We start from the raw sequence: 12968 nt of genomic DNA, 5'->3' as shown, positions 1-12968 counted from the left end.
GAGTAACAAGTACATTATTCTTCAAATTGAAGATGGTAGCTAGGAGAATCAAAATGATTGTCCCTATGTACACAGTAAATACTATATTTTAATTTTGATTATGACTAACACAAAAAGTGAATGCATGTCAACCCTACTGCTAAGGTGGAGAAAAAATCCCAATGTTATGTATGTTAAAAGTGTATTTTAATAAAAAAAATGCCTATTCAAAATGGTGAACTACTCAGTACATACACCAACAAAATAGTGAGGGCAAACAGACCTGTTTTCCAACACAATCAATCTTTGGCAACTTCTTCATATCCTTTTGGGGGAAAATACTGTTGAGACAGATGAATTTGACATCTTTCATGACATCAACAACATGTTCTGCTGTAGGGCGGCATTGGGGCTCATTATTCCAGCACTGCACCACTAAGTCTTGCAACATTTGCATTTTCATGTCAATTCCCTGCATTAAGATAAATGAATTCCACACACACAAAGGCAATGATGTCAGAAACATAATTAAGTCAAATGTCTTTGTCACTGGTCCTGGATTCACAGAAATAAAAAGCACTCGTATAAAAATTCAATATTTGCATAATAAAAACTGAAACTTATTACATTCTATATTCAGTTACTTCATAGAAGTTTTAGGTCATAACATCAGGTACTGGCAGCCAAATTAAAATGAAATTAAATTAGAAATTCCTACTACTTTGGTGTGAAAAATTTTTTGCATATAACACTAAGTGCATGTAGTACCAGTGGTTTTATTATTTTATACATGTTCTACAGAAGTAAATAAATTCAACTTGCAGAGAGGAAAAGGAGTATCAACAAAAAATTCACCTTCAAATCTGGTTTCTCTCCTTTGCGCACAGCATAAGTAATGGAAGAAAGAGATTTCCTTTGGCCAAATGGTCGCAGTCCTGTCAATGTTTCATAGATCAGCATGGCAAATGAAAACAGGTCAACCTGAAAAGAATTTTAAAATAAAACTTAAATGAATTGAAACCCCACAAATGAATACTTGTTTATCTCATTTGTTGGAATACATGTACTGTTCTTTGTTTTTATGTTCTTTCACATGAATTCACAGAGTTTTATTTAAAATGAAGAGTGGCCCACCACAGGCAAAATTCATGCACAAAATTAAAATTAGCAATATAAACAAGTCTTGCATAACATACATTTCATCTAAAAACCTTTTTGCCTGATCAGTCTAAACAGTTCTAAAATGTGCAAAACGGTAGTTTATCCTGCTATAAAATGGAATTGTCACTGTCAGGTGTGCTCACTGCAGCAGTCCTCTCAAGGCACCTTTGATGAAATGGCCTATTTTACTGGAAGTGTCCATGTTGTCTAATTGAAAGATTTATTGCCATCATTGTTCATGAATATACCAGGATCTTATTTAATATTAATTTCAAGTCACTGAAGGGATTTTAGGTCAAACATTTGGACAATCGGACATGCAAAAATAGACCAAGGCTCTTCATATATTTTTCTGAGTACTTCAGAGACACTAATTACATCAGCAGCAAATATGAGGCAGTCAATAGATAAACTGTTGGACACGATGAAGAAAAGAATAGCCAGTTTGCCTTAAGGAAGTCTTAAATTCATTAAGAAAATTGGATTGAACCAATTCACAGGGGCTGCAAAAATAAACAGGCAAATCAAGGTAATTATGCAACCTTGTCCCTGGGTGGAATACACATGCATAAATGCATTCTGCCTAGGGACACAGACATATAATTACCTTGATTGCCATAAGTCTATATCTATCAAGATCAAGAAGAGACACCTGCAACTCTGTCTTTTAACAGCCAGACATGGCACTGTGGTTGACAAGTCTGTAGTAGCCAAGTACCAATGAACAAAAATTGAAAAATAAGAACCAGTAGTAAAATTTTGACAAAATCCTGTCAGCTTGCCTTTAAAAGAAGAATGTATGTTACCTGATTAATTGTGCCACTATTTGTTGTACAATCGGTCTATGTCTAAGGACACGGATGATCTTGTACCAATCTGAACAAACCAGAGAAACCGTGTAGAGTGAACTTTCTTCTTTCACTTTGAACTGCACATTTAAATTACCACTTTATATCCTAGGAGAGAAAAGAGCCAAGCAAACCATACTGCCACATAAAACATTTTCTCAGCACACCATACCAATCAAACAACCTACCTTCTCATCATAGGTAACTCCAGTTCTGACTTCAGGTGCCTGGAATCCTGGTGTCCCCTCATTCCCTATGACACCAGAGGGCGTTAAGTAAGTAGAGATCCCATAGTCTGACACCTTGACATTGACGGCATCCTGCATTCTAAGGCTCCATACCAAGATGTTGTCTGACTTCAGATCTCTGTAGATGACGTCTTTGCTGTGAAGGTAAAACAGGGCTTCAGCAACCTGGAAATAAGGTTAACTGAGAAATGAGGAAATATTCCACTGTAAATATTAAACCCAGGCAATACAAAAAACTTTTTTTTCAAATTTTGCTGTTTGTTGCAGTCTTCTACATCACTTAAATGTTTAGATCTAACTTGCAAAGTAAAGGATTTATAGTTCAGATATTAAATAGGCTTTTTATGGACAGATAATGTGTCTGGACATTGTACAGTCATCTCTTGCATCTATAATTGCTGTCAATGTCAGCAATGCCATGCACATAATTTTACTTATAATTCTCAAATTCAAAGGAATATTAATAGTCTAATTGAATTTTTAGTAAATATTTCATTTTTCATAAATCTGCATTTTCGAGGAGTTAGTTTGAATTCCCACTTGATAGTAACATTTTCTGAATGTCCACAGCAACTGTGGTAATTAAAAAATGGGCGTGAATGTGCTCAAAATGGAAAAAATACTATCTGCACTTTCACCTTTACATTGGTCATTTTAAGACTGTTTCAATGTCCACTGCTATCAGTTTTGTCATCTATGTCTGTCCATTTCAAAGCTTTGCTGCCTTGTTTTTTAAAAGAACACAGCTCTAGGTTTATTCAGCAGTGAATGTCATACGAAGCATTATATAATACAAGTACCTGCAATAGCAGTTTATAGGTGAACATCTTGTTGAACACCATGCCATGTTGTCCTTGCACATCATCTGACAGGTTCTCTCTGTCTCCTGCATGTAGCACACTGGTCAGGCTACCATAGGGGGCATACTCCATCACAAAGCATAGGGGATTGAAACACACCCCTATCAGAGATAACACATTGGGATGTTTTAGCTTACTCAGCAGCATCACCTCCTGGCGGACTTCTTTGAATGCTTGCACAATCTAGTGAGAAAACACAAAGTGTAATCTTTATAGACTACACGTAATTTTTTTTTGAGTAAATTTAAAAATCCAAAAACCTTACACAAAATGTTTCTTAATAAAATATGAAAATTTCAATGCATGCAATAACACTGAAAATACAGTACGTAAATTTTGTTTTATTAACTCTCTTTTCTTAACCTTTGCTCCCTTTGCCATCTGTCTCCACTCAAGAATCTCCTGCTCCCTAGTGCCCAAAGTTTCCACACCACTGACAGTACTGGTGGTATCATCAGCAGCTTCCAGAGTAGACTGCCAAGTGCTGACACCACTCTGAAATGTCATCCTTCCACTGTCCTCCGACCCACTAGACTGAGTGTACTCTGAGGCATTTTGACCAGAAAAAAATTCCTTAATGGCCACAGCTTTTCCTTTGTAAAGACCCTTGAAAACCATTGCAGTCCCTCCTTTGCTAAGGAAATCCTCTTTAATGAGATAATCTCCATCCAGTAAGAAATTTTCAGGAAGGTCTGTCAAGAGGAGGTCAGGGATAAGGTTGTGAACTTTGACCTTTTTTGGGTGGACAGGGCATACTAAATGTGTTTTCCCTTCATAAGCTTTCATTGCACAATACTCTAGACTGAAATTGTTGCCAAGTGTTGAGGTGCGTCGAACATCTTGTTTCCCACCATCCCAGCATTTTGGGCAAGGGATTAGTCTTTGGATGTCTGCCTGCAGTAACCCTGGTTTCAAAATTTAAAATTAATGCATGTTTTAGAAAAAATTTTATTGCAAAAACTTATGTAATGCTGAATGTTAAAGTCATAATAACTCTTCGTTTTGGCCAAAAATACGATTTTCCTGGAAAAAACGGCAATTTTCCCGTACTTACCAATGGTCAACGACCCCATTCCTGCATTCAAAGTTAATCCAGGGTTTTTTCCCTAAACGTACGGTTTTTTGTTAAAATCTCTTAAGAGATTTTAACTGACGGAGCCCTCTCGTATCGAGCGATAGTTTCTGGTGACCTACTTAAAACCGCGGGAAAAGCAGACAACAACAACACTATATAACAATATTATAAGATTCATAAAATATATTCATCTTTTTGCTCAAAATGCATTTATATCTACAATGTGTGCAATTCTGGGCTTTTCGTTATCCGACGCACTGTACAAAAACTCGCAACTTACGTCTGAGGGTTTCCCGCCATGTTATTTTGGTCTCGAATGAACGCGAGAATCCGCGTGACACCTAAACGTCATTGGCAACAGATGCACTTGTCGACCGCAAAAAAAGGCATTGAAAGCCCAAGTGACAAGCACAGATTTTAGTTTTACTACAATAACAGTCGTTTTAGTGGGAAAATGCAATAGAATATATTTCCAGGCGTTGTTTACAATGTATTTCTTGCGGAATTTTGAATCTCAAAGGAAGAGTTATTATTGCTTTAATTATTGGGGACTGAGCCAAACTGTTCAAAAATTAATTATCATAATTACTAATAGCCAAACTGTTCAAGAAGTAAATACCTTTTTAAATGATATATTAGTTAAAATAAAATCCTGAAGAAGCCACTGGCTAATTCTCTTCTACTCTCTGCCCCCAAAGTATTTCCCAACACAAATATACCTGGAAACCATTCCATTATCAGGGTCTCAATTTCATCAGTAACAAAGCCCATGGAAGCAAAATCATCACTGGTACTGTGCACAGTGATCAAGACCCCAGAACAGTCATAAGCATGGCCACCCAGGAATGCCTCTTCTACTGTGGACTCAACAGACATATAGCCTCCTCTGAAAGTCACAATGAAACCCTGCCGCCAGTAGAATATTTGCTGGCGCTTTATAATGAGCCCTCCACGATCTCTACGACGCCTAGGAAAAAAGCAAGACATCTATTTATATTTTGTATTCAAAACACATAACCAGACCAAAAATAAGTTCATAAGAGTACGGACAATTGCAAAAAAGAAAAAAAATTATAAACACTGGTATGCAAATTTTTAAAATTATTTAACTACTGTGGAACTTAATAATTTAAATCATAAATACAGGTGACCACAGAAAACCATCAATAAGAATCATAATATGAGCTAAAGATAACCAAACACTTACATGGTAGCATTCCATACAGTTCTTGCCAATTTTCTTTTAGGCTTTGAGATCTCTGACTGTCCTCTAGTGGACAATGGTCTTTTGGTTCTTTCCAGTGAGGACAGTAGCCTTCTGACGCTGATGATCAATCTGGTGACAAGACGGCTCCAGAACCCGCTGGGAATAAAGGACATCTTATAGAACCTATGCAGGCAGTTGGACTGCTCCAGAGTGACACCAGGACGTAGTATAGGCAGCTTGGATGGCAGCAGTAAACTTAAAAGAGAGAAATTCTTAATCATTGTGAAATTGCACAATGCTAGTTAAATACTGTATGAACAAGAACACCAAACTGGCATATCTTTAGACTTGAGTTTATATATTCTACATATTCAGAATATTTGAACATTATAGTCCCATGGTATTGGCGGTATGAATTTATCTTTGAACTTTAACTGTTTGAAGCATTTCCAGAGATATGCATTGTCCTTCATTCAGTCTGATACATGTACAATGAACTACTTACTGAACACCACAGTGACAATCTGTATTTGATCTTAGAAAATTTGGCCAATCTGTCTATTAAGTTATGAAAACAACACACTCACAAATTCTACTCATAGGCTTTCTTGGATTTCTTGTCATAATAATAAAAAAGCATGTATGTGTTCTACTAACAATTTCATCACCTGCTGAAACTCACTAGTAGAAAAGTTCATCATCTGCATTGTTTTGTTGCTATGGATGTGATGCAAAGTCTAAGGCATCATGACAACTGTAATATCAGAAAGTACAAATGCGTACCCACTAACACTATGTTGCTTTAAAAACAAAGACCATATCCATATATACTGACAAACTTAGGAGTTACACTATACCTACTTGTCTGAGTCCAGTTTGATAGCAATATCAAACCTCTCCATCAACTGTATATACTGGTCCAACAGCTCCATAGGAAAGCGTGGGTCATGCTTCAGGACTGCTTTCAAGTCCTGTATTTTCAAAATCCCATCTTTTACTTTTGGATTCACAGCCTGAAGAATTTTCATTGTCATAGTTGTATTTTTAATAGCTGGAAATGATGCTGGGCAAATTAACAGAGCAAAGAAGTGTGCTTAGAGTGTATAAAAACATTCCATGCTTGAAGTTGTAAAGAGATTAAGTGTTTTGTATATAATTTGTCAACATAGAAGCATGCATAATTAAAAAATAAAAATGAAATATTTATCAATTCAAATAATAGATCAATATAAATTAAATCAAATACCAAAAATCAATGGAAATGCGAACCATAGTTTTATGCAAATATATAAATATTGTCATAAGTACATACACAAACTCACATAAACCCATTTACATATTTGGGGGCGGGTAGGCTTAAGATAAGGAGAAAGCAGAGCTCTTCCATTACCTTGATTGTGATGACATTGGCCAGCATGTCACACAGCCAGCGTGGGTCAATGAAGTACAGAGAATTGAGCTGCCTCAGTTGATCAGGGTAATGTAACAGTACACCTGCCTCATGGAGGTACTTCACAGCTGTATATGTAATTCAATGAATATATCATAAGTAACTAATAATAATATATAGAAACACAAAAACACCCTTGTTACAGGCTTTAGGCTGTTAATTGTTTTCAAATTACATTAAAAACTAGAGGATCAGAGAAGCGATACTGCCTCCGAATATTGTACCACCAGCTGGAGCAAGCGCATTCGTATAGACCCCCACATACACAAAATAAGGGACACAGCCACCAGTTTTGTGCTTGACAAGCTGTAAAAATGCAATCAACAAGAATTTTTAAACTATTGCAAAAAATATATATGGTACAATCAAATTTAAGTTCTTTGTAAGATAGGTCAAGGGTCAATTTCAAGGTCACAGAAAATTGCCAGTATATGACTTCCTATTCAAGTTCAAGAGTAACTATGGACCTATCTCTGTCAAGTTTGAAGTTAAAAGAGAAAGAAATTAGCAGAGTTCACTTCATGATAAAAAGTAGGTCAAAGGTCAATTTCAAGGTCACACTTAGATTGCCAGTATAGGACTTCCTATTCAAGTTCAATAGTAACTATGGACCTATCTCTGCCAGTTTTGGAGATAAAAGGGAAGCAAAATTTGCAAAATTCAGTTCATGGTGAAAAGTAGGTCAAAAGTCAATTTTAAGGTCACATTTAGATTGCCAGTATATGACTTCCTATTCAAGTTCAATAGTAACTTTGGACCTATCTCTGCCAGTTTTGGAGATAAAAGGGAAGCAAAAGTTGCAAAGTTCAGTTCATGGTGAAAAGTAGGTCAAAGGTCAATTTTAAGGTCACATTTAGATTGCCAGTATATGACTTCCTATTCAAGTTCAATAGTAACTATGGACCTATCTCTGCCAGTTTTGGAGATAAAAGGGAAGCAAAATTTGCAAAGTTCAGTTTATGGTGAAAAGTAGGTCAAAGGTCAATTTTAAGGTCACATTTAGATTGCCAGTATATGACTTCCTATTCAAGTTCAATAGTAACTACGGACCTATCTCTGCCAGTTTTGGAGATAAAAGGAAAGCAAAATTTGCAAAGTTCAGTTCATGGTGAAAAGTAGGTCAAAGGTCAATTTTAAGGTCACATTTAGATTGCCAGTATATGACTTCCTATTTAACTTCAATAGTAACTATGGACCTATCTCTGCCAGTTTTGGAGATAAAAGGGAAGCAAATTTGCAAAGTTCAGGTCATGGTGAAAAGTAGGTCAAAGGTCAATTTTAATGTCACATTTATATTGCCAGTATATGACTTCCTATTCAAGTTCAATAGTAACTATGGACCTATCTTTGCCAGTTTTGGAGATAAAAGGGAAGCAAAATTTGCAAAGTTCAGTTTATGGTGAAAAGTAGGTCAAAGGTCAATTTTAATGTCACATTTATATTGCCAGTATATGACTTCCTATTCAAGTTCAATAGTAACTATGGACCTATCTCTGCCAGTTTTGGAGATAAAAGGAAAGCAAAATTTGCAAAGTTCAATTCATGGTGAAAAGTAGGTCAAAGGTCAATTTCAAGGTCACATTTAGATTGCCAGTGTATGACTTCCTATTCAAGTTCAATAGTAACTTTGGACCTATCTCTGCCAGTTTTGGAGATAAAAGGAAAGCAAAATTTGCAAAGTTCAATTCATGGTGAAAAGTAGGTCAAAGGTCAATTTTAATGTCACATTTATATTGCCAGTATATGACTTCCTATTCAAGTTCAATAGTAACTATGGACCTATCTTTGCCAGTTTTGGAGATAAAAGGGAAGCAAAATTTGCAAAGTTCAGTTTATGGTGAAAAGTAGGTCAAAGGTCAATTTTAATGTCACATTTATATTGCCAGTATATGACTTCCTATTCAAGTTCAATAGTAACTATGGACCTATCTCTGCCAGTTTTGGAGATAAAAGGGAAGCAAAATTTGCAAAGTTCAGTTCATGGTGAAAAGTAGGTCAAAGGTCAAGTTTAAGATCACATTTAGATTGCCAGTATATGACTTCCTATTCAAGTTCAATAGTAACTTTGGACCTATCTCTGCCAGTTTTGGAGATAAAAGGAAAGCAAAATTTGCAAAGTTCAATTCATGGTGAAAAGTAGGTCAAAGGTCAATTTCAAGGTCACATTTAGATTGCCAGTATATGACTTTCTATTCAAGTTCAATAGAAACTACGGACCTATCTCAGCCAGTTTTGGAGATAAAAGGAAAGCAAAATTTGCAAAGTTCAGTTCATGGTGAAAAGTAGGTCAAAGGTCAATTTTAAGGTCACATATAGATTGCCAGTATATGACTTCCTATTCAAGTTCAATAGTAACTATGGACCTATCTCTGCCAGTTTTGGAGATAAAAGGAAAGCAAAATTTGCAAAGTTCAATTCATGGTGAAAAGTAGGTCAAAGGTCAATTTCAAGGTCACATTTAGATTGCCAGTATATGACTTTCTATTCAAGTTCAATACTAACTATGGACCTATCTCAGCCAGTTTTGGAGATAAAAGGGAAGCAAAATTTGCAAAGTTCAGTTCATGGTGAAAAGTAGGTCAAAGGTCAATTTTAAGATCACATTTAGATTGCCAGTATATGACTTCCTATTCAAGTTCAATAGTAACTATGGACCTATCTCTGCCAGTTTTGGAGATAAAAGGGAAGAAAAATTTGCAAAGTTCAGTTCATGGTGAAAAGTAGGTCAAAGGTCAATTTTAAGGTCACATATAGATTGCCAGTATATGACTTCCTATTCAAGTTCAATAGTAATTACGGACCTATCTCAGCCAGTTTTGGAGATAAAAGGAAAGCAAAATTTGCAAAATTCAGTTCATGGTGTAAAGTAGGTCAAAGGTCAATTTTAAGGTCACATTTAGATTGCCAGTATATGACTTCCTATTCAAGTTCGATAGTAACTATGGACCTATCTCTGCCAGTTTTGGAGATAAAAGGGAAGAAAAATTTGCAAAGTTCAGTTCATGGTGAAAAGAAGGTCAAAGGTCAATTTTAAGGTCACATATAGATTGCCAGTATATGACTTCCTATTCAAGTTCAATAGTAACTATCTCAGCCAGTTTTGGAGATAAAAGAAGGCAAAATTTGCAAAGTTCAGTTCATGGTGAAAAGTAGGTCAAAGGTCAATTTTAAGGTCACATATAGATTGCCAGTATATGACTTCCTATTCAAGTTCAATAGTAACTATGGACCTATCTCTGCCAGTTTTGGAGATAAAAGGAAAGCAAAATTTGCAAAATTCAATTCATGGTGAAAAGTAGGTCAAAGGTCAATTTCAAGGTCACATTTAGATTGCCAGTATATGACTTCCTATTCAAGTTCAATAGTAACTATGGACCTATCTCTGCCAGTTTTGGAGATAAAAGGGAAGCAAAATTTGCAAAGTTCAATTCATGGTGAAAAGTAGGTCAAAGGTCAATTTCAAGGTCACATTTAGATTGCCAGTATATGACTTTCTATTCAAGTTCAATACTAACTATGGACCTATCTCAGCCAGTTTTGGAGATAAAAGGGAAGAAAAATTTGCAAAGTTCAGTTCATGGTGAAAAGTAGGTCAAAGGTCAATTTTAAGATCACATTTAGATTGCCAGTATATGACTTCCTATTCAAGTTCAATAGTAAGTATGGACCTATCTCTGCCAGTTTTGGAGATAAAAGGGAAGCAAAATTTGCAAAGTTCAGTTCATGGTGAAAAGTAGGTCAAAGGTCAATTTCAAGGTCACAGTAAGATTGCCAGTATATGACTTCCTATTCAACTTCAATAGTAACTATGGACCTATCTCTGCCAGTTTTGGAGATATAAGGGACTAAATGTTATAATTTTGGAGTTACCATAATGTGCCTTAAATTTCGTACAGAAAAAATTAATTAAAATAAAGAAAATGTCATTTTGGTCAAAATTCTTGAAATAGGAGGTGCCCTGAAGTTTCAGAAGTTCAAATTTGATGAAATAATGTCATTTTTGAACACAAGTTGTCTGCTTTGCCAAGCCTTATGTTTTATTTTTCCAGAGTTCAAAATTTATTATCCATTACCGTACTGCACATTTTGCTTTTACCACCAATATGTACTTTTTGATACAGCATAACTCGAAAACCGTATGGAATACAAAAAAACCGAGACCACCTCCAGTGTTGGGCTTTACATGCTCTACAAAATGCAAAAAAGAATGGGTCTCTAGCATTAACGGTTCCCGAATTAGAGACAGTTTTCAGTTTCGGTATCTTATGGCCGCTACTCCCGTGAAAATGCACCGATTGACCCCAAATTCATGGAGATGAAAGATGACCTGAAGGGTAACACTTTCCAATAATATTATTGGTTAAGTCTGTATAGTGTCTGAATAACAGGGCAAAAAAAAATTTTTTCGTAAAAAATTTCATTTTTTTGAAAATTTTGACCCATTTGACCTTGAAGTAAAGGTCAAAGGTCAAATCCAAGGGTATATTTGAAATCTACACATATGACTTTTGGAAAGCCGTCTATAGAAATTTTTCCCATAACTCCTTCCGTAGGGTAGACAATTAGCATTTAATTTTGCCATTTTTAGACAAGGGTGCATTGTAATGAGTGCCACACCCAGACCCCAATACCGACAAAGCCCAAATTTTACGTGGAACGAGTTGAGATTATAGGTGACCTAAATCCATGAGATGGGTACGGGGGCCCTTACCGTCTAGGAGGAGAAGCGGTAACGGTAGCCGTCCGGCGGAGCCGGCGGAACGATCCGGACGGGACCGAAACCATGTGTACCGCCAGCGCTAACGCTGGTGGTACAACTAGAGGATCAGAGAGGCGATACCGCCTCCGAATATTGTACCACCAGCTGGAGCAAGCGCATTCGTATAGACCCCCACATACACAAAATAAGGGACACAGCCACCAGTCTTATGCTTGACAAGCTATAAAAATGCAATCAACAAGAATTTTCAAAATACGCAAAAAATATATATAACTTAAAATGGTACAATCAAAGTTAAGTTCATCGTAAGGTAGGTCAAAGGTCAATTTCAAGGTCGCAGTAAATTGCCAGTATATGACTTCCTATTCAACTTCAATAGTAACTATGGACCTATCTCTGCCAGGTTTGGAGTTAAAAGAGAAAGAAATTAGCAGAGTTCAGTTCATGATTATAAGTAGGTCAAAGGTCAATTTGAAGGTCACATATAGATTGCCAGTATATGACTTCCTATTCAAGTCCAATAGTAACTACGGACCTATCTCAGCCAGTTTTGGAGATAAAAGGAAACCAAAATTTGCAAAGTTCAGTTCATGGTGAAAAGTAGGTCAAAGGTCAATTTCAAGGTCACAGTAAGATTGCCAGTATATGACTTCCTATTCAAGTCCAATAGAAACTACGGACCTATCTCTGCCAGTTTTGGAGATAAAAGGGAAGCAAAATTTGCAATGTTCAGTTCATGGTGAAAAGTAGGTCAAAGGTCAATTTTAAGGTCACATTTAGATTGCCAGTATATGACTTCCTATTCAAGTTCAATAGTAACTATGGACCTATCTCTGCCAGTTTTGGAGACAAAAGGGAAGCAAAATTTGCAAAGTTCAGTTCATGGTGAAAAGTAGGTCAAAGGTCAATTTTAAGGTCACATTTATATTGCCAGTATATGACTTCCTATTCAAGTTCAATAGTAACTATGGACCTATCTCTGCCAGTTTTGGAGATATAAGGGACTAGATGTTATAATTTTGGAGTTACCATAATGTGCCTTAAATTTCGAACAGAAAAAATTAATTAAAATAAAGAAAATGTCATTTTGGTCAAAATTCTTGAAATAGGAGGTGCTCTGAAGTTTCAAAAGTTCAAGTTTGATGAAATAATGTCAGTTTTGAACACAAGTTGTCTGCTTTGCCAAGCCTTATGTTTTATTTTTCCAGAGTTCAAAATTTATTATCCATTACCGTACTGCACATTTTGCTTTTACCACCAATATGTACTTTTTGATACAGCGTAACTCGAAAACCGTATGGAATACAAAAAAACCGAGACCACCTCCAGTATTGGGCTTTACATGCAAAGTTCAGTTCATGGTGAAAAGTAGGTCAAAGGTCAATTTTAAGGTCACATTTATATTGCCAGTATATGACTT

General features: G+C 36.0%; 1 protein-coding gene across 7 annotated transcripts in view; it reads right to left on the bottom strand.

Moving 5' to 3' along the window:
* The window catches only part of LOC106166009 (leucine-rich repeat serine/threonine-protein kinase 1), a 42513-nt gene that overhangs the window by 12600 nt on the left and 16945 nt on the right, over positions 1–12968 (bottom strand). For all 7 annotated transcript variants that reach the window (XM_087001019.1, XM_087001020.1, XM_087001022.1 and 4 more), the window contains 9 exons: positions 6769–6896; positions 6240–6391; positions 5379–5633; positions 4891–5138; positions 3460–4001; positions 3037–3279; positions 2177–2401; positions 835–960; positions 263–451 (listed from right to left, as the gene is read on the bottom strand). In XM_087001019.1, coding sequence (XP_086857145.1) covers positions 263–451; positions 835–960; positions 2177–2401; positions 3037–3279; positions 3460–4001; positions 4891–5138; positions 5379–5633; positions 6240–6391; positions 6769–6896 — 2108 coding nt within the window. The remainder of the gene's footprint in view (positions 1–262; positions 452–834; positions 961–2176; positions 2402–3036; positions 3280–3459; positions 4002–4890; positions 5139–5378; positions 5634–6239; positions 6392–6768; positions 6897–12968) is intronic.

Source organism: Lingula anatina, chromosome 1 (genome assembly GCF_051362555.1).
Source record: "Lingula anatina isolate TDL-2025a chromosome 1, LinAna3.0, whole genome shotgun sequence".
Classification (NCBI taxonomy): domain Eukaryota; kingdom Metazoa; phylum Brachiopoda; class Lingulata; order Lingulida; family Lingulidae; genus Lingula; species Lingula anatina.
Note: the sequence above shows the minus strand (reverse complement) of the source record. Positions and strands in the feature narration are given on the sequence as shown.